Consider the following 17,038-nt stretch of genomic DNA (forward strand, 5'->3'; position numbering starts at 1 on the left):
AAGATCTAAAAAATGAAGTAAAGTTTCATTTTTAGCACACAAGGTAATACTTTTAATGAGAAAGTACCCTTGAAGACTCATCACGCATATTTAAGGACTAGAACAAACAGTGATTGTCTCTGGTTGTAGATTCTTTTATGTGAAGACCTCAAATCTAGTCAAATTCATTAAGGTGAGTTATCAAACTCTAGTCAATATTCAGATGTTCTATTTACTGTTACAAGGCCTACGTGCTTTAGAGGACTAAGTCCCACTCTTGGGTGGGACTAGAGTATGTTTAAGTTCAAATCAAAGTGATCCCAGAGATTTTCTGGGAGGCTGGCTAGCAATTTGTTAGCTAAAGAGCAGGGAGTTTTCTTACTAATGTAGATTATATTATTTTTCTCAGTAATCTACAAACTTTTTTTTTTTCCCCACCAGACACCTCTGCTGACGTGCTTCCAGTAAAGTGCAGGAATGGCCTCTTCAGATGCTGAGATGGCTGTTTTTGGGGAGGCAGCTCCCTACCTCCGAAAGTCAGAAAAGGAGAGAATTGAGGCCCAGAACAAGCCTTTTGATGCCAAGTCATCCGTCTTTGTGGCCCACCCTAAAGAATCCTTTGTGAAAGGAACAATCCAGAGCAGGGAATCAGGGAAGGTCACTGTCAAGACTGAAGCTGGAGAGGTGAGTAAAATGCAGGCTTGAGAACATGATTTAATTCCTACTCTGGGCTCTTAGCTTACATATCAGTCTCTCTTCCTTGGTAGACCCTGACAGTGAAGGAAGATCAGGTCTTCTCCATGAACCCTCCCAAGTACGACAAGATCGAGGACATGGCCATGATGACCCACCTCCACGAGCCCGCTGTGCTGTACAACCTCAAAGAGCGTTACGCAGCCTGGATGATCTACGTAAGTACCAGCAGCAGCCTGCCTTTGGGCAGCCGGGAGGAACTGCTCTGCCAGGCCAAGTGGGAGCCAACGTGCTGTCTCCCTTCCTCGCAGACCTACTCGGGGCTCTTCTGCGTCACTGTCAACCCCTACAAGTGGCTGCCGGTGTACAACCCGGAGGTGGTGTTGGCCTACCGAGGCAAGAAGCGCCAGGAGGCCCCTCCACACATCTTCTCCATCTCGGACAATGCCTATCAGTTCATGCTGACTGGTAAGTGCTTGACTTCCTTTGAACTGCTCTTGCAATAAGCTATCTGTAGAGGGAAATGTAGGGTGTCCTGTGGAAATATGGTGCAACACTTAAAATATTATGTCTGTGAAATTAATTGAAGATTACTGTGCTTAACTATAATGGTCTGTGTGAGCTGTTCCTCTGTTCCCATTAAAAATTAGAAAGACCTGGACCTAATGAGAATAAATTCACTAGAAAGAAGACACCTATTTTCTGGTGTAGACTTCACTGCCTGTAGTGGGATCTTACATAGATGCATAGATTTATGTATCTTAATCACTAAACTAGTCTTAGCCAAAGAGTCTACAATAGTATCATGCATACCCTGTAAACAATGTGCATACAGTTAATTCAAATTTGCAATCATAAATGATAACAAGTAAAACAGAGTATCTGTGTTGAACAGGTACATAAACTTCACTTGATTATTAAGCAAATGGTATTCATGATAGAAAAGATGACCAGGTGGTCCAAAGTACATACAGCCTTAATGATCTATGTAACCCCTACACTGATCTATGCATCTGTAAATCGATTGTACCTTATAGCGAAAAGTTAACCTCAGAAAATAATGTCAAGGAAAAAATAAAGCTTTTAGCACTTAAATGGAATGGCTTTTAAAAAGTTCTATCTCCTTTCTCCTCTTCCTTCAGCCTTTTATTTCCTCTTCCCTAACTGTACATTAAAATCACAGATGTGAAGGATTTTAGATCTGCTTTTCTTTTCTTTTTTTCTTTTTTTTTTTTTTTCTTCTTGTTACAAAGTGGGAAATAGATCCAGAACAGAAAAATGAAAAATTAACCTCATCTATTTATGATCTCGGGAATAAATAATTCCTACATATACATAGGGGTTAAAAAAAAAAAAAAGTATGAAAAATAGTTTAAAGGATTGGTCTGATGTTTCTGTTGTTCATGGCACCTCCAAATTTCTATAACATTACTCAGGAAAATTGTAACTTCAGAAGAATTTACATGCTGTCAAAGCCCAGCCTCAATATTTTTGTTACATGTACTTACTTAATAAGACAGAAAAAAGTAGCCTGATGAGAAGACAATGTCTTGAATGGTGTAAGTCTACAAAAGTTTCTGTGAAATGAAAGTCTTTACTGATCTAGTTGATAATACCTAAAGCACTGCTGGGAACACCAGAAGTACCCACTAGAATTCACAGGGCTTTTCACTGTCTTCTACCCCTGTATTCTCTGGAAGCTCAGTTCATATTTTTCTCCTAGTTTTTTAGTTCTTTCTTATTCATGAACACTATACAAACCTTTCTTACATCCTTCTTTTCACAGATCGTGAGAACCAGTCGATCCTGATCACGTACGTACACCCCCTGCTCGGGTCCCTGTGGGGCTGCCCGGTGCCAGGGGACCTCCTGCCTGACCACACGCTCTCTGTGTCTCTCTTTGGTTTGACAGCGGAGAATCTGGTGCCGGGAAGACTGTGAACACAAAGCGCGTCATCCAGTACTTTGCAACAATTGCAGCGAGCGGGGAGAAGAAGAAAGAGGAGCAGTCAGGCAAAATGCAGGTAAAGTAACAGGTGCTGGCTGGAATCAATGCTTTCCTCTGTTCCTGACGTGATTTTTGGAAAGGATAAGCAGCAATAATTCTCATCCTGCAGGGAACGCTTGAGGATCAAATCATCAGCGCCAACCCACTGCTGGAGGCCTTTGGAAATGCCAAGACCGTGAGGAACGACAACTCCTCACGCTTTGTAAGCTGTTTTAGGAGAAATTGCTCCTTGTTGTAACAGTAGTGATGGGCTAGTGGCATTCTCACAGAAGGAGACAGCAATGAAACGCCTCCAGGCTGAAATGCTGCTGCTTCTCCTTAACAGGGCAAATTCATCAGAATCCACTTTGGGGCCACAGGCAAACTGGCTTCTGCTGACATTGAAACTTGTAAGTCGCTCTCCTGGCCTGATCCCACTCCTTCTATTCACTTCCCAGTTCTTGTACTCACTCTGTCCTACCCTCCTTGACAGACCTGCTGGAGAAGTCCAGAGTCACTTTCCAGCTTAAAGCAGAAAGAAGCTACCACATATTCTATCAGATCATGTCCAACAAGAAGCCAGAGCTAATTGGTAGGAAGATTACTAGATTTTTTGGAGAAAGACCACTGAGCAATATCTTATTGTGTCATCTGGAAAGCTAAAGTAAACTTGTTTTTCCTTTTTTATTGCTTTCAGACATGCTCCTCATTACCACCAACCCTTACGATTTCCATTTCGTGAGTCAAGGTGAAATCACTGTTCCAAGCATTGATGACCAAGAGGAACTGATGGCTACAGATGTAAGTAACTTACAAAACAGGTCATTTGGTTGATATGAGCCCTGGTACATATACATCTACTTTACTGTTGCTGTTGTAGAGTGCCATTGACATCCTGGGCTTCACTGCTGATGAGAAGACAGCCATTTACAAGCTGACAGGGGCTGTCATGCACTATGGGAACTTGAAGTTCAAGCAGAAACAGAGAGAGGAGCAGGCAGAGCCCGATGGCACAGAAGGTACCAGCAGATTCAGCAAACTTTCCAAAAGACATTGGCTTTCTCACCAAAAGGAGGACTTAGGCAGTTTTCAGGCTTTAAATATACAAAAGTGTAAACTGAAAAAAGTATTTTTTCAATGTCGGGATGACAGTTGAGACATGTATCTCTTCTGATTATACCTGTAATTTTATTCTGTGATGACTTAAATAAGAGACCTGGGGTACACTGCCAGGAAGCCAGGAGGCATGGATGTCAATTCCTGTAACATTATTAGTTATACTTTAGTTGGAACACATCTTGTAATTTCTGCTGTACTGTGGAGTAGGGAAATGGTTCAGCCCTAACAGGATGGGTGGCTGTGCTCCTATTAATCCTCACCTACCGGGGGGAAGTCTGATGTGAGATGCGTGTTTCACTAGTCACTGTTACAGTAGGAAGTTCAATCCATGCCTCCGAGCTCTCTGAGTGATGAATCCTCTTGCTATACAACTAGAAAGAATGGGTGACTTCCCATAGTCCTGCCTGAGAAAAGGTGAAAAGAATGTGTTCTTTTGAAGAACACTTGTAGAAACAAAGTTCAGAAAGTGGTGTAGACTCTGAATACAACAGAGAAATTAACTTTGTAGCTTTCACTAATTTTTTTTTGTGCAATACAAATTTTTTTGTGTGATAGCGAACATTGCTGTTACTTTTTAGACAGTCCCTCAAGGACCAACATTTAGAAATATATATTTGTCTCTCTTTTTCGGTGTTTAGTGGCTGACAAGGCTGCCTACCTGATGGGTCTGAACTCAGCTGACCTTCTCAAGGCCCTCTGCTACCCCCGAGTCAAGGTTGGGAATGAGTATGTGACCAAGGGTCAAACTGTGCAGCAGGTAGGAAAAATGTGGTAGCCTGGGACATGCTTTGATGGTCCCCATTGACTCTCCTCTGCTGAGTATAGTAACCTCCAAACCTTTCTCCTTGCTTTAGGTGAACAATTCAGTGGGTGCTCTGGCAAAGGCTGTCTATGAGAAGATGTTCTTGTGGATGGTTGTTCGTATCAACCAACAGCTGGATACCAAACAACCCAGACAGTACTTCATCGGTGTCCTGGACATCGCTGGCTTTGAGATCTTTGATGTAAGGAACACTGTTTCCCTAGTGTTTTCATACAAGGACAATTAAGAGTAAATTGAAGACGCATTTTTAATAGAAGTTAGTATCTTTCTATTCTTATTTGCAGGACTTTTGGATTCACCATTTTATCCTAAAAAATAATTATAGAATCCTAATCTCCTAATTACACTGATTTTGAAACACTGTATTTTTTCTAAATGCAAAGCCTATCCTAGAGAGATAGCATAGAAAAACTACATAGGAAGAGGCCTTGTATTTTAACTATCACCCATGATGAATTAGGATTGCACAAGAAAACACTTTGCTATTATTGCTGAACCTTGACAACATTGCATGTCTTTTCGTGTCTGGCAGTTCAACAGCTTTGAGCAGCTGTGTATCAACTTCACCAACGAGAAGCTGCAACAGTTCTTCAACCACCACATGTTCGTGCTGGAGCAGGAGGAGTATAAGAAGGAAGGAATTGAGTGGACATTCATTGACTTTGGGATGGACCTGGCTGCCTGCATTGAGCTCATTGAGAAGGTACCCTTCCTGTTCAAGTCTGTTATTTGTTGAATCTTCCCTATTTGCCAAGAGATGTACTTAAGAATATTTGAGAATATTCTGTTTTTTTCAAGTATATGCCCTGTAAAAGTGGCAATGGGGTGAAGTGGTTTTGGAGGTCATACTCAGATATCAGGAGTTTTGGTGACAGTATTCATCTCCAGATCACATGAAAGATGAAGTTATAGAAAAGACTGTCATATTCCGTAAGGACCTGCAAGTAATCAAGATTTATGTGGGGGGTAGTGTTTTGCAATGTCCTATTTGTAATTTTTTCATCAGCAAAGGCATTTACATAAGTTCAAATGAAACAGGAACGCTGGAAAAAAGTTGGGCTTTAGTTAATTTTCTCTGAATTATTGTGTTGAAATGCATGGGAACAGCTTTCTCTTCTGACTCCAGCAACTTTCGAGCCAAGGGATATCTTCTTTCTAAACTGTTTCTCTCTCGTTTGTTGTAATGTCTTCCAGCCCATGGGCATCTTCTCCATCCTGGAAGAGGAGTGCATGTTCCCCAAGGCAACTGACACCTCTTTCAAGAACAAGCTCTACGACCAGCACCTGGGCAAGTCCAGCAACTTCCAGAAGCCCAAGCCTGCCAAAGGCAAGGCTGAGGCCCACTTCTCCCTGGTGCACTATGCTGGCACGGTGGACTATAACATCTCCGGCTGGCTGGAGAAGAACAAGGACCCCCTGAATGAAACTGTCATTGGGTTGTACCAGAAATCCTCTGTGAAGACACTGGCCTTACTCTTTGCCAACTATGGTGGAGCAGATGCAGGTCAGCTCTGTGAAAATTGTACTTTCAGTGTGGGACACTGTTGACACAGAATTAAAGTAGTAAACACTGAACATTTAAAAATGTTTTGTGTTCTGCAGTCTCTAAGATGCAATATCTATCTTTTAATGCTTTTTTTCTTTTCTTCCATTTGCAGAGGGGGGTGGTGGTGGCAAAAAGGGTGGCAAGAAGAAGGGTTCTTCTTTCCAGACTGTCTCAGCTCTTTTCCGGGTACAGTACTGCATTCGTTATCTCTTTGTCATATGAAGAAAAGGGGTGAGCTAATATTAAATTTGAAAGGGCTATTTTGCATTGTTGTAACAGTGGTAAAATTCTTTGGAAATTGCACATCAGGTTTTCCAGGATCAACTTCAATTTTGTTAATAAGTTGTGTTCAAAATAAGCATTCAGTGTCCAAAGATCATAAAAATCTAATTCATTGTTTGTAGAGGATATTATTTGATCTTCATATTTTTATGATTTGAGTCAGACTGGAAATATAATTTAGCATGTCTGCATTCCTGTGTGGTTGATGTGTTGAGGAATTCAGTAAAAGTCTCCTTTTAAACATTCTCCAATGACATACTTATTTGAAGAAAAGCCCAGTTTTTTTAAACTTAACTAGATTGGCTTTAGAAGGCAACACATGAAAGACCTAAAAATTAATTACTTTGTGTGAAAGCATGAAATCGTGTATTAGTTTCCGCTGGATCAATAGTAACATAGTAGTATTTCAGTCTTAAAAAATGGTACTCAACATCTTCAAATAGAAGAAATATTTGGTTTCTGTGGCTTTACTTAAGTGTTCTGAAATCCAGCTAATTTTGAGAAGTGGTAAAGTCATTGCCATGGGCTTGATAAGCATTGGACATAGGAAACTCACTGACTGATCCCTCTAGGAAAACTTGAACAAGCTGATGACGAATCTACGGAGCACACACCCCCATTTTGTCCGTTGCATCATCCCAAATGAAACAAAAACACCTGGTAAGACGCTCAAGCAGAAGGAGAACTCCCTCTGATACATCCCTTCCCCTCTGCAATGGAGACTCTGGCATTCATTTGTGCTCGGAATTTCTAGGTGCCATGGAGCATGAACTGGTACTTCACCAGCTGCGATGCAACGGCGTGCTGGAAGGCATCAGAATTTGTAGGAAAGGTTTCCCCAGCAGAGTCCTTTACGCTGACTTCAAGCAGAGGTAAGAGCACTGCACCTCTCAGCACCATTAAACTCAATGTTGGTTCATTCATGTAGGTTCATGCAGGCTGGACTCTGTTGTCAAAAATAGCTACCTGTGAGCTGGTGGGGCCCAGTAGCTGGTGTGTGTTGCTTGGGGAAAAACAGCCTTGTCTTTCCCTTTCTCCTTCCACAGATACAAGGTGCTTAATGCCAGCGCTATCCCAGAGGGACAGTTCATTGACAGCAAGAAGGCTTCTGAGAAGCTGCTTGGGTCAATCGATGTGGATCACACCCAGTACAAATTTGGCCACACCAAGGTACAAGCCCTCCTTGACTCACTCACGGCATGTCTGTGCTTTGCTCTGCCTGACAGTGACGGGCTGCAACATTCCCTTTCTCAAGGTCTTCTTCAAAGCTGGGCTGCTGGGACTCCTGGAGGAGATGAGGGATGAGAAGCTGGCACAGCTCATCACCCGCACACAGGCCAGGTGCAGGGGCTTCCTGATGAGAGTGGAGTACCAGAGAATGGTGGAGAGGAGGTAGACATTCCCCAGCTTCACTTAAAGCCCCTGTCCCTGGGGGAAACTGTTGGCACTCATCATACTGAAGATATTCAATGTGCGCTTTAATTGTGCTTCAGGGAGTCCATCTTCTGCATCCAGTACAACGTTCGTGCATTCATGAACGTGAAGCACTGGCCCTGGATGAAGCTGTTCTTCAAGATCAAGCCCTTGCTGAAGAGTGCAGAGTCTGAGAAGGAGATGGCCAACATGAAGGAAGAGTTTGAGAAAACCAAGGAAGAGCTTGCAAAGTCTGAGGCAAAGAGGAAGGAGCTGGAGGAGAAAATGGTGAAACTGGTGCAGGAAAAAAACGATCTGCAGCTCCAAGTACAGGCTGTGAGTAACTTCTTTACTTTTTTAACGTGAGGGAAATGATTAAATAAGATCTAACTCTTCTTGCATACTACAGAACTCTCAAATTATACACTAAACTGCCTTAAAAATAATTTTAAGTTGAATACCATGTAACTAAGGGTAAAATTCAGGCCACATACTTTCCCCACTCAGTTGCACTATTACAAAGTACAGTTTAAGCTAAAGAAAGACTTTTTAGTCTTAAAGGCCTGCAGGGACATGTCTCCACATGAGTTCATGACATAAAGCTTCATTACAGACAGTGTCATGTATTTAGTGGAGCAGGGACAATGATTCCATTGACCAACAACTCTGCCTTAATGCAGTTGTCAAAATGAGGAGCCTCGTGCCATTTCTCATGGTGTATCTCACCTGAGCCCTGCTCCCAGAAGATACAGATGACCATTACATCCCACGACACTAAAGCTGGCCTTGTACATAAATTTGAATACGGTACATTATAAAATGCAGTTACTTTCTAAAGGCAAAACGGAAAACATCGATTAAATACAAGTAACCCTCTGACATACCTGAAATAGGCCAGGTGAAATGTAGTGGAGGTACACACTGTATATATTGATGAAAAAGTCAGGAAAAAAGAAACTGATTTAAAGACTTGTTCTAAATTTATAATTCATACTGCAACTGAACAGTAACCTTTTCACAAAAAGTAATCCCAAAAGTCTTACTGATGCACATCTGTTCCTTTAACATTATAACCCATTCCCGTATTTTCCCACCAGGAAGCTGATGCTTTGGCTGATGCTGAGGAAAGGTGTGACCAGCTCATCAAAACCAAGATCCAGCTGGAAGCCAAAGTAAAGGAGGTGACTGAAAGGGCTGAGGATGAGGAGGAAATCAATGCTGAGCTGACAGCCAAGAAGAGGAAACTGGAGGATGAATGTTCTGAGCTCAAGAAAGATATCGATGACCTGGAGTTAACACTGGCCAAGGTCGAGAAGGAAAAACATGCCACCGAAAACAAGGTACACACATGGGGCTTCATGGAAATGGAACAAGACTCTCAGAGTACAAGCTTGCTACCGTAAGACATGCTGTCTTTGGAGAATTTTGATCTGGGCCTTCTGTGAGCATTGAAAGGATAAACGAAACACCTGGCAAAACACTGCAAAGTGAAAACATCACTGCACCAGTGAACATGTTTTCTAAGCAGTTTTGACACTTACTTCATGTTTGTAGGTGAAAAACCTCACAGAGGAGATGGCAGCCCTGGACGAGACCATTGCCAAGCTGACTAAAGAGAAGAAAGCCCTCCAAGAGGCCCATCAGCAGACACTGGATGACCTGCAGGCAGAGGAGGACAAAGTCAATACGCTGACCAAAGCTAAGACCAAGCTGGAGCAGCAAGTGGACGATGTAAGCGCAGTTGTCCAGAAGAACAGGGCGGGTATAGATTATAGAACTGGCTGGTAGAGCACTGATGGTTATCTTCTATTCAGCTGGAAGGGTCCCTGGAGCAAGAGAAGAAACTGCGCATGGACCTTGAGAGAGCTAAGAGGAAACTCGAAGGAGACCTGAAGCTGGCCCATGACAGCATCATGGATTTGGAGAACGACAAGCAGCAGCTGGATGAGAAACTGAAGAAGTAAGCGTGGCTGTGGGGCACCAGACTGTGGGGCTGGTGCGCTTGGGGGTGTTTTGCTCAGACGCTAACACAGTTTGCTTTGCCCAAAGGAAAGACTTTGAAATCAGCCAGATCCAGAGCAAAATTGAGGATGAGCAGCTCCTGGGCATGCAGTTACAGAAGAAGATCAAGGAGCTGCAGGCAAGTGTCTGGCCCTTCCCCTCTCTCAGCCAGTCTCAGGTCGGGAAGGAGGAGGGCATGGGTGCGAAGGGTGCCTAATGTTCCCCAGGCTCGTATTGAGGAGCTGGAGGAGGAAATTGAGGCAGAGCGAACCTCTCGGGCAAAAGCCGAGAAGCATCGGGCTGACCTGTCGAGGGAGCTAGAGGAGATCAGCGAGCGCCTGGAAGAAGCCGGAGGGGCTACCGCCGCTCAGATTGAGATGAACAAGAAGCGTGAGGCAGAATTTCAGAAGATGCGTCGCGACCTGGAGGAGGCCACGCTGCAGCACGAAGCCACGGCTGCGGCCCTGCGCAAGAAGCACGCGGACAGCACCGCTGAGCTTGGGGAGCAGATCGACAACCTGCAGCGAGTGAAGCAGAAGCTGGAGAAGGAGAAGAGTGAGCTCAAGATGGAGATTGACGACTTGGCCAGTAACATGGAGTCTGTCTCCAAAGCCAAGGTACAGAGTTCCTGTCAGGTTACTTTTCTATGATACATGATTTTGAGCCTTCTGATTATGTTTTGCTCTCACATACTCTTTTCTTGTTTTTCATGATGAGAACAGCAGTCTAGAATTTAGTGATAGTCCTGTTTCCTTGCATGTATTTGTTATATAGGCAAACCTGGAGAAGATGTGCCGCACTCTGGAAGATCAATTAAGTGAGATTAAGACAAGAGAAGAGGAGCATCAGCGCATGATCAATGACCTCAATACTCAAAGAGCCCGTCTGCAGACAGAAGCAGGTAACACACCCTCACGCTTTTCTCAAATGGTAGAACATGTAACCGATGATGAAAAAGAATGATGTTTTACTCATTTTGGTCTATAGTCTGTAAGCTGGTATACAGAGTTGTAAATACTACAAAGTCTAAAATAAAAGTTTATGTATAAAATTTCTCAGGTGAATATTCACGCCAGGTGGAAGAAAAAGATGCTTTGATATCTCAGCTATCCAGAGGCAAGCAGGCATTTACTCAACAGATTGAGGAACTAAAAAGACATTTAGAGGAGGAAATAAAGGTAAAGGTACTTCCTGTAAGGGGTTTAACTTTGGATTCAGATTCCTACTTTCACATAAAATCAGAATGTGTTATCCATGTCATTTTAATTTGAGAGGTCTCCAAACTTGATGGGCAATTTTGCCATCTGACTTCACGGTGTTGGAAGAAAAGCTGAGGAGTACATCAACTCCAAAGTAGATGCTGAGACAGGGAAGGACAACTTTAAGACTTAGATAAATGATGGCATGGAAAAAAATCTTGAGATATATCTGAAAACCTGTTTTTCTTAATGTGCTTTTCTCTAATTGAACCTGCAACTTTAGTATATATTTACAAAGATTCAATCAATACCAGCTTCATACTTGTCATTTAGAGTTTTCCCATCACCTTTGCTGAATGATTGAAACAATAAGAAATCTTAGAATCTAGGATCGATGTACCTTTTTACCTTGGACTGTCTTTAAACGTCAGATTCAAAAAATTCTCAACAACTTCTCCTAAGTTAACATTCTGTTGTCTCACAGGTAATTCATTGTCCCAATCCCAATATCCATCCAGGCCAAGAACGCGCTGGCCCACGCCTTGCAGTCTGCTCGCCACGACTGTGACCTGCTGCGGGAGCAATACGAGGAGGAGCAGGAAGCCAAGGGGGAGCTGCAGCGCGCCCTGTCCAAGGCCAACAGCGAAGTGGCCCAGTGGAGAACCAAATACGAGACAGACGCTATTCAGCGCACGGAGGAGCTGGAGGAGGCCAAGTACGTGGGAAGAGGGATGTCAAACGGCTGGAGAAGACTGAGGCTGTCAAGAGAAAGTGGAGTCTCTGGGAGTGGGTTACGACAGGGGTGGGACAAAGGCAGGGATCTGTTGTCTTTGTGGTAGAGGGGTCAGAGGGAGAGACAGGAAAGCGTGCTGTGGAAAAAGTGCAAACTGGAAGGACAAACGTAGCCCTTAGGGCTAGAAATGCGGAACCAGGCTGAATACTCCTTGGGTGCTAGGACACAGAGTGACAGAACCTGTAGGCAGCATGCAGTCTTGGAACAGAAAAAACACTGTGAAAGGCACTGGGCTCAGAGCCCCCGGAAGTGGCCAGCTGCCCTCTCACCGAAGTACAAAATGGGCTGCCCTCTGGTCTCTGACCTGGAGCTGTACTTATCTCCCCCCAGGAAGAAGCTGGCCCAGCGCCTGCAGGATGCAGAGGAACACGTTGAAGCTGTGAATGCCAAATGTGCCTCCCTGGAGAAGACAAAGCAGAGGCTGCAGAATGAAGTGGAGGACCTGATGATTGACGTGGAGCGATCAAATGCTGCCTGCGCAGCTCTGGATAAGAAGCAGAGGAACTTTGACAAGGTCTTGTGGGCTCCAGCCCTGGGGTTCCTGGGCAGAGCGTCCCCTCCCGATTGCCACATCCACGCTCACGTGCCGTTTCCCTTCAGATCCTGGCAGAATGGAAGCAGAAGTATGAGGAAACGCAGGCTGAGCTGGAGGCCTCCCAGAAGGAGGCTCGCTCCCTCAGCACGGAGCTCTTTAAGATGAAGAATGCCTACGAGGAGTCCCTGGACCACCTGGAAACGCTGAAGCGTGAGAACAAGAACTTGCAGCGTAAGTCCCTGGCCCTCTGCTCCTGGCTGGGCTTTCCCACTGTCCACCACTACCCACCGCTCCACAGGGGTCTGTGCCTGCGTGTCTGCAAAGATGCCCGTCACCTTGGTGCGGCAGGGCCCTTTCTGTTCTGCTCCGTGCCTGACCGTGCCGCTGGCCTTTGCTCCCACAGAGGAGATCGCTGACCTCACAGAGCAGATTGCAGAGGGCGGCAAGGCCATTCATGAGCTGGAGAAAGCCAAGAAGCAGATTGAGCAGGAGAAATCTGAACTCCAGGCCTCGCTGGAGGAAGCTGAGGTACACATGGTGTTAACATAAGGTGTCCGGACTGTAAGTGTGGGAGTAGTGATTTGCAGAGACAGCAGGAAAGAAGCCTAGATTTCAGGAAGTACTGCATAAGAGATAGGTTTGAAAGGAAGCAGTAGATTAAATCATTATTCCTGCTGATTTGTCCAGGCCGCCCTTGAACATGAAGAGGGGAAAATCCTGCGCCTCCAGCTTGAGCTCAACCAGGTGAAGTCTGAGATTGACAGGAAGATAGCCGAGAAAGATGAGGAGATTGACCAGATGAAGAGGAACCACCTCAGAATTGTGGAGTCCTTGCAGAGCAGCCTGGATGCTGAGATCAGGAGCAGGAATGAGGCCCTGCGGCTGAAGAAGAAGATGGAGGGAGACCTGAATGAAATGGAGATCCAGCTGAGCCATGCCAACCGCGTGGCTGCAGAGGCACAAAAGAACCTGAGAAACACGCAGGCCGTGCTCAAGGTCTGTTCAGCAAAGCTACAGGGAGAGAAATGACATCCCTGACAATTCTGGTGCCCAAGCGCACGCTGCCACCTTGCCATTTCTCTTGTCCTTTTTACAGGATACCCAGATACACTTGGACGATGCTCTGAGGACGCAGGAGGACCTGAAGGAGCAGGTGGCCATGGTGGAGCGCCGAGCAAACCTGCTGCAGGCTGAAATTGAGGAGCTGCGGGCAGCCCTGGAGCAGACGGAGCGGTCAAGGAAGGTGGCTGAGCAGGAGCTTCTGGATGCCACCGAACGTGTACAGCTCCTCCATACCCAGGTATGGGCATGGTGCAATAGCAGTTGTGCTGGTACTGAACATACATGGAAGGCTACTATATTCCAGAGGATAGGCAGTACTAGCATGATCGAATGATCTCTGTACTGCTGTCCACAAGGCAAGGCATGCTCAGAACCCATCCCCTGAACCCACTACTGACACTTTCTAGAGAACCATTTTAGAAAGTATTCCAGTGTCTGAGCTGCAAGCTTGAAGAGGGGAAACTTGGCTCAGGCTGTAGGTTTGGTATCGCAGGCTCTATGATAAAAATCTCACCATCTCTCTTTGCACAGAACACCAGCTTGATCAACACCAAGAAGAAGCTGGAGACAGACATTGCCCAAATCCAGAGTGAAATGGAGGATACGATCCAGGAAGCCCGCAATGCTGAAGAGAAGGCCAAGAAGGCCATCACAGATGTGAGTTGGGGGCTCCCTTCAGTGCCGATGGTGGGTGTATTTTCCCTCACATGGTCTCCAGCCCCACAATGGCTTTGACCCTTTGCTCTCATCAGGCAGCCATGATGGCAGAAGAGCTGAAGAAGGAGCAGGACACCAGCGCCCACCTGGAGAGGATGAAGAAGAACCTGGACCAGACGGTGAAGGACCTGCAGCACCGTCTGGATGAGGCCGAGCAGCTGGCTCTGAAGGGAGGCAAGAAGCAAATCCAGAAGCTGGAGGCCAGAGTGCGTGGGGCTTTTCTTTGTGCATGAGTGAGCACGCCACGTTAGCAGCCAGCAGGGAAGCTCCAAAGATGGGCTTCTCGTTGCAGGTGCGGGAGCTGGAAGGGGAGGTGGATGCTGAGCAGAAGCGCAGCGCTGAAGCCGTGAAGGGCATGCGCAAGTACGAGAGGAGGGTGAAGGAGCTGACCTACCAGGTAAGGCAGGAGGCCTCCTTGGCCTCACACACCCTCTCCCAGGAAGCAAATATTTTTGCACTTGGTTGTCAAGGGGAATTGTTAACTCACATGGTGGGAAAACTGATTCATGCTCTTTCCTGCTTTCCAACCACTCCAGTCTGAGGAGGACCGGAAGAATATTCTCAGGCTGCAGGATCTGGTGGACAAGCTGCAAATGAAGGTGAAATCCTACAAGAGACAAGCTGAAGAAGCTGTAAGTGTTGCTTGTAGTGGTAACAAGCATTACTTTCTGAGGATGGACATAAATATGGGAAATGTATATGAATGTTTTGGGAAGTATAGAAACTGATGAATAATGATGGACTCGAAGTGGAGAGAAAGATTGGTTAGTCATCTGGAAATGGTTTCTTGTGCAACAAAGTTCTTCTAAATCTTGTAGCTTGTAGGCAGTGGTTATACATGAGAAATGTAATGACTCTAGGAACTCTCCTGAGAGTATGGTTGACATTTCTTTCTTTTGGTCCTGCTTCTGATAGGAATAAACCAAGGCATGTCCTGCAATTTTTTTTTTTTTTATATATATAGGAGGACAGATGGACTGACACGGCTTACAACAATCCTGTCTGCTGATAATATTTTGAGACAGGGTCCTTCCTGCATAGACCAGTATAGTCAGGTTTTGCTGTCCTATGTTGAGTGAATGATATGTGAGAGAGGCATGTACGGGTTCTGACTGACTCATCTCTTCTAGCTTCTTCACCTTATATCAGAAAGTGCAGACTCAGGACATTGAGCCACAAGAGGATACCGAGATACTTAGCTCATCTGCTGAACTGGAAATGTTTCAATTTCTTCTGCAAAGCAATGTTTTTCATAAGACAAACTTACGATATATATGACTGCACACAGTGGCTGGAAGAGGAGGGTGGATTGTGGTGGGTGTTGTACAGCTAAAGAAGAAGAAGTGGAATTACCTAACAGTGCTGTCATAGTGGACATGAGAAAAGAAGGAGAATCTGTACTCACCAAGTGGGGAGTGGCAGGAAGGGCCAGATAATTCCTCCCAGATAATAGCACACAAACTCAGCTTCAGGGAGTATACATGTTCTTTCTTGGTGCTGCTGCTCTTTCTTTAGCCCCAGCCTTTGAGTATAAGGAATAACACACTACAGCCTAAACAGCTTTTTCTCAACAGCTAAAATCAGAAACTGCTGTGCTGTCCATCTCCTTTTGCACATTCCAGAGGGCAGAACAGGAATAACAATTCAAAAGCTGTTGTTAGTTGGTTAGGATGGCAGTCTAAACATGAAAGGATGAGGAGATCTGTGTGAGGCTTCTGGGCCAGCAGTAGTAGGTGGGAGACAGGAGTTCTGTGCCCTCCCCTGGGGAACAGCTGCAGCCCCGCAAGGCCGAGAGGTGCAGGTGGAGTGAAACCCCTGCCCTGGGCTCCTCACCACCAACTCCCTCTCCCCACACAGGAGGAACTGTCCAATGTCAACCTCTCCAAGTTCCGCAAGATCCAGCACGAGCTGGAGGAAGCCGAGGAGCGGGCTGACATTGCAGAGTCACAGGTCAACAAGCTCCGAGCAAAGAGCCGCGAGTTTCATGGCAAGAAGATAGCAGAGGAGGAGTGAGGATGTCATGAGTCAGCAAAGTGACCCGAGGGCTGCACAAAATGTGAACCTCTTGGTCTCTTTCTTCTGTAATTAGTCTTTGTACCCACCTCAATGTCTAGAGAATAAAGACCGTAGATTGCTCGCACACATGCTATGAACAGTGCCTTCTTTGGGTTTTTTTCTGACCAAGCTTGGGATACCACATCGCACAAGTTTTCTTATTTTTCCTGGCTGGGGGAAGAGAGAAGCTAATGCAAACTCTGGATTGAGATCCCACAAGCTTAGAGGCCGGCCATTCCTGGGGAGACCCTGATAGTCCTACTGTGCCCTCTTCCATCTCTGGCAGCTCCTTGCCCTGCTCCTGCCCTCACATCCTCTTCATGCTTCTCCCATTGTCTTTTCAGCAGAGTTGAGTTCCCATGTGAGAGGCAAGGGAGGGTGATCCCTTTTCTTTTTCCTTTCCCTGCTTTTGCTTGTGATCCTGGCAGTCACAAACCCTAAACATCAAGTCTCTGAGTGAGTTATCAGTAGTTACAGTGCACTGCACTGTGAAGGACTGTCAGTTCCTTGGCAGAGATGATTTTTGGCACAGAAAATGCAGTTATGACACATTGATAGCACCCCTAATTTGTGCCATCTCTCTCACCCTAGATTCCCTCAGCTGCTGCTGCCACCACCTGCTTCTAGTTTCTCTGCAGTGGACAAATGCTGAGCCCTGCCTGCGGCCACGTGCTGGAAGGGCTGCCCCTTAGAGCCCATTTCTCACACACCGCGTGGCACCAACACTCCTCAACACATCACCTCAAAGGTCAGCCTTGTCACCTCTCGCACAGGAGCCTGCACGTGGTGTTGCCTCAGGCAAGAGAAAAGAAGAGAACGGATGGGTGCACTCCT

The 17,038-nt window shown here is 45.6% G+C and overlaps 1 protein-coding gene across 1 annotated transcript in view; it reads left to right on the forward strand.

Moving 5' to 3' along the window:
* The window catches only part of LOC101917460 (myosin heavy chain, skeletal muscle, adult-like), a 36,337-nt gene extending 20,051 nt beyond the window's left edge, over positions 1-16,286 (forward strand). Inside the window, exons 6-43 of the mRNA XM_055797951.1 lie at positions 421-663; positions 747-890; positions 984-1,140; positions 2,459-2,486; positions 2,585-2,696; positions 2,790-2,882; positions 3,006-3,069; positions 3,153-3,251; positions 3,357-3,460; positions 3,540-3,678; positions 4,417-4,535; positions 4,633-4,782; positions 5,134-5,304; positions 5,796-6,105; positions 6,260-6,333; positions 7,002-7,089; positions 7,184-7,301; positions 7,476-7,599; positions 7,685-7,821; positions 7,923-8,178; positions 8,940-9,182; positions 9,397-9,573; positions 9,657-9,802; positions 9,892-9,982; positions 10,071-10,460; positions 10,618-10,744; positions 10,903-11,021; positions 11,561-11,757; positions 12,166-12,349; positions 12,436-12,601; positions 12,774-12,898; positions 13,058-13,366; positions 13,467-13,670; positions 13,964-14,089; positions 14,185-14,355; positions 14,442-14,546; positions 14,686-14,781; positions 16,007-16,286. Coding sequence (XP_055653926.1) covers positions 457-663; positions 747-890; positions 984-1,140; positions 2,459-2,486; positions 2,585-2,696; positions 2,790-2,882; positions 3,006-3,069; positions 3,153-3,251; positions 3,357-3,460; positions 3,540-3,678; positions 4,417-4,535; positions 4,633-4,782; positions 5,134-5,304; positions 5,796-6,105; positions 6,260-6,333; positions 7,002-7,089; positions 7,184-7,301; positions 7,476-7,599; positions 7,685-7,821; positions 7,923-8,178; positions 8,940-9,182; positions 9,397-9,573; positions 9,657-9,802; positions 9,892-9,982; positions 10,071-10,460; positions 10,618-10,744; positions 10,903-11,021; positions 11,561-11,757; positions 12,166-12,349; positions 12,436-12,601; positions 12,774-12,898; positions 13,058-13,366; positions 13,467-13,670; positions 13,964-14,089; positions 14,185-14,355; positions 14,442-14,546; positions 14,686-14,781; positions 16,007-16,162 — 5,826 coding nt within the window. The 5' untranslated portion in view covers positions 421-456 and the 3' untranslated portion in view covers positions 16,163-16,286. The remainder of the gene's footprint in view (positions 1-420; positions 664-746; positions 891-983; positions 1,141-2,458; positions 2,487-2,584; positions 2,697-2,789; positions 2,883-3,005; positions 3,070-3,152; positions 3,252-3,356; positions 3,461-3,539; positions 3,679-4,416; positions 4,536-4,632; positions 4,783-5,133; positions 5,305-5,795; positions 6,106-6,259; positions 6,334-7,001; positions 7,090-7,183; positions 7,302-7,475; positions 7,600-7,684; positions 7,822-7,922; positions 8,179-8,939; positions 9,183-9,396; positions 9,574-9,656; positions 9,803-9,891; positions 9,983-10,070; positions 10,461-10,617; positions 10,745-10,902; positions 11,022-11,560; positions 11,758-12,165; positions 12,350-12,435; positions 12,602-12,773; positions 12,899-13,057; positions 13,367-13,466; positions 13,671-13,963; positions 14,090-14,184; positions 14,356-14,441; positions 14,547-14,685; positions 14,782-16,006) is intronic.
* Positions 16,287-17,038: the final 752 nt, after the last annotated feature.

Source organism: Falco peregrinus, chromosome 2, assembly GCF_023634155.1.
Source record: "Falco peregrinus isolate bFalPer1 chromosome 2, bFalPer1.pri, whole genome shotgun sequence".
NCBI lineage: Eukaryota > Metazoa > Chordata > Aves > Falconiformes > Falconidae > Falco > Falco peregrinus.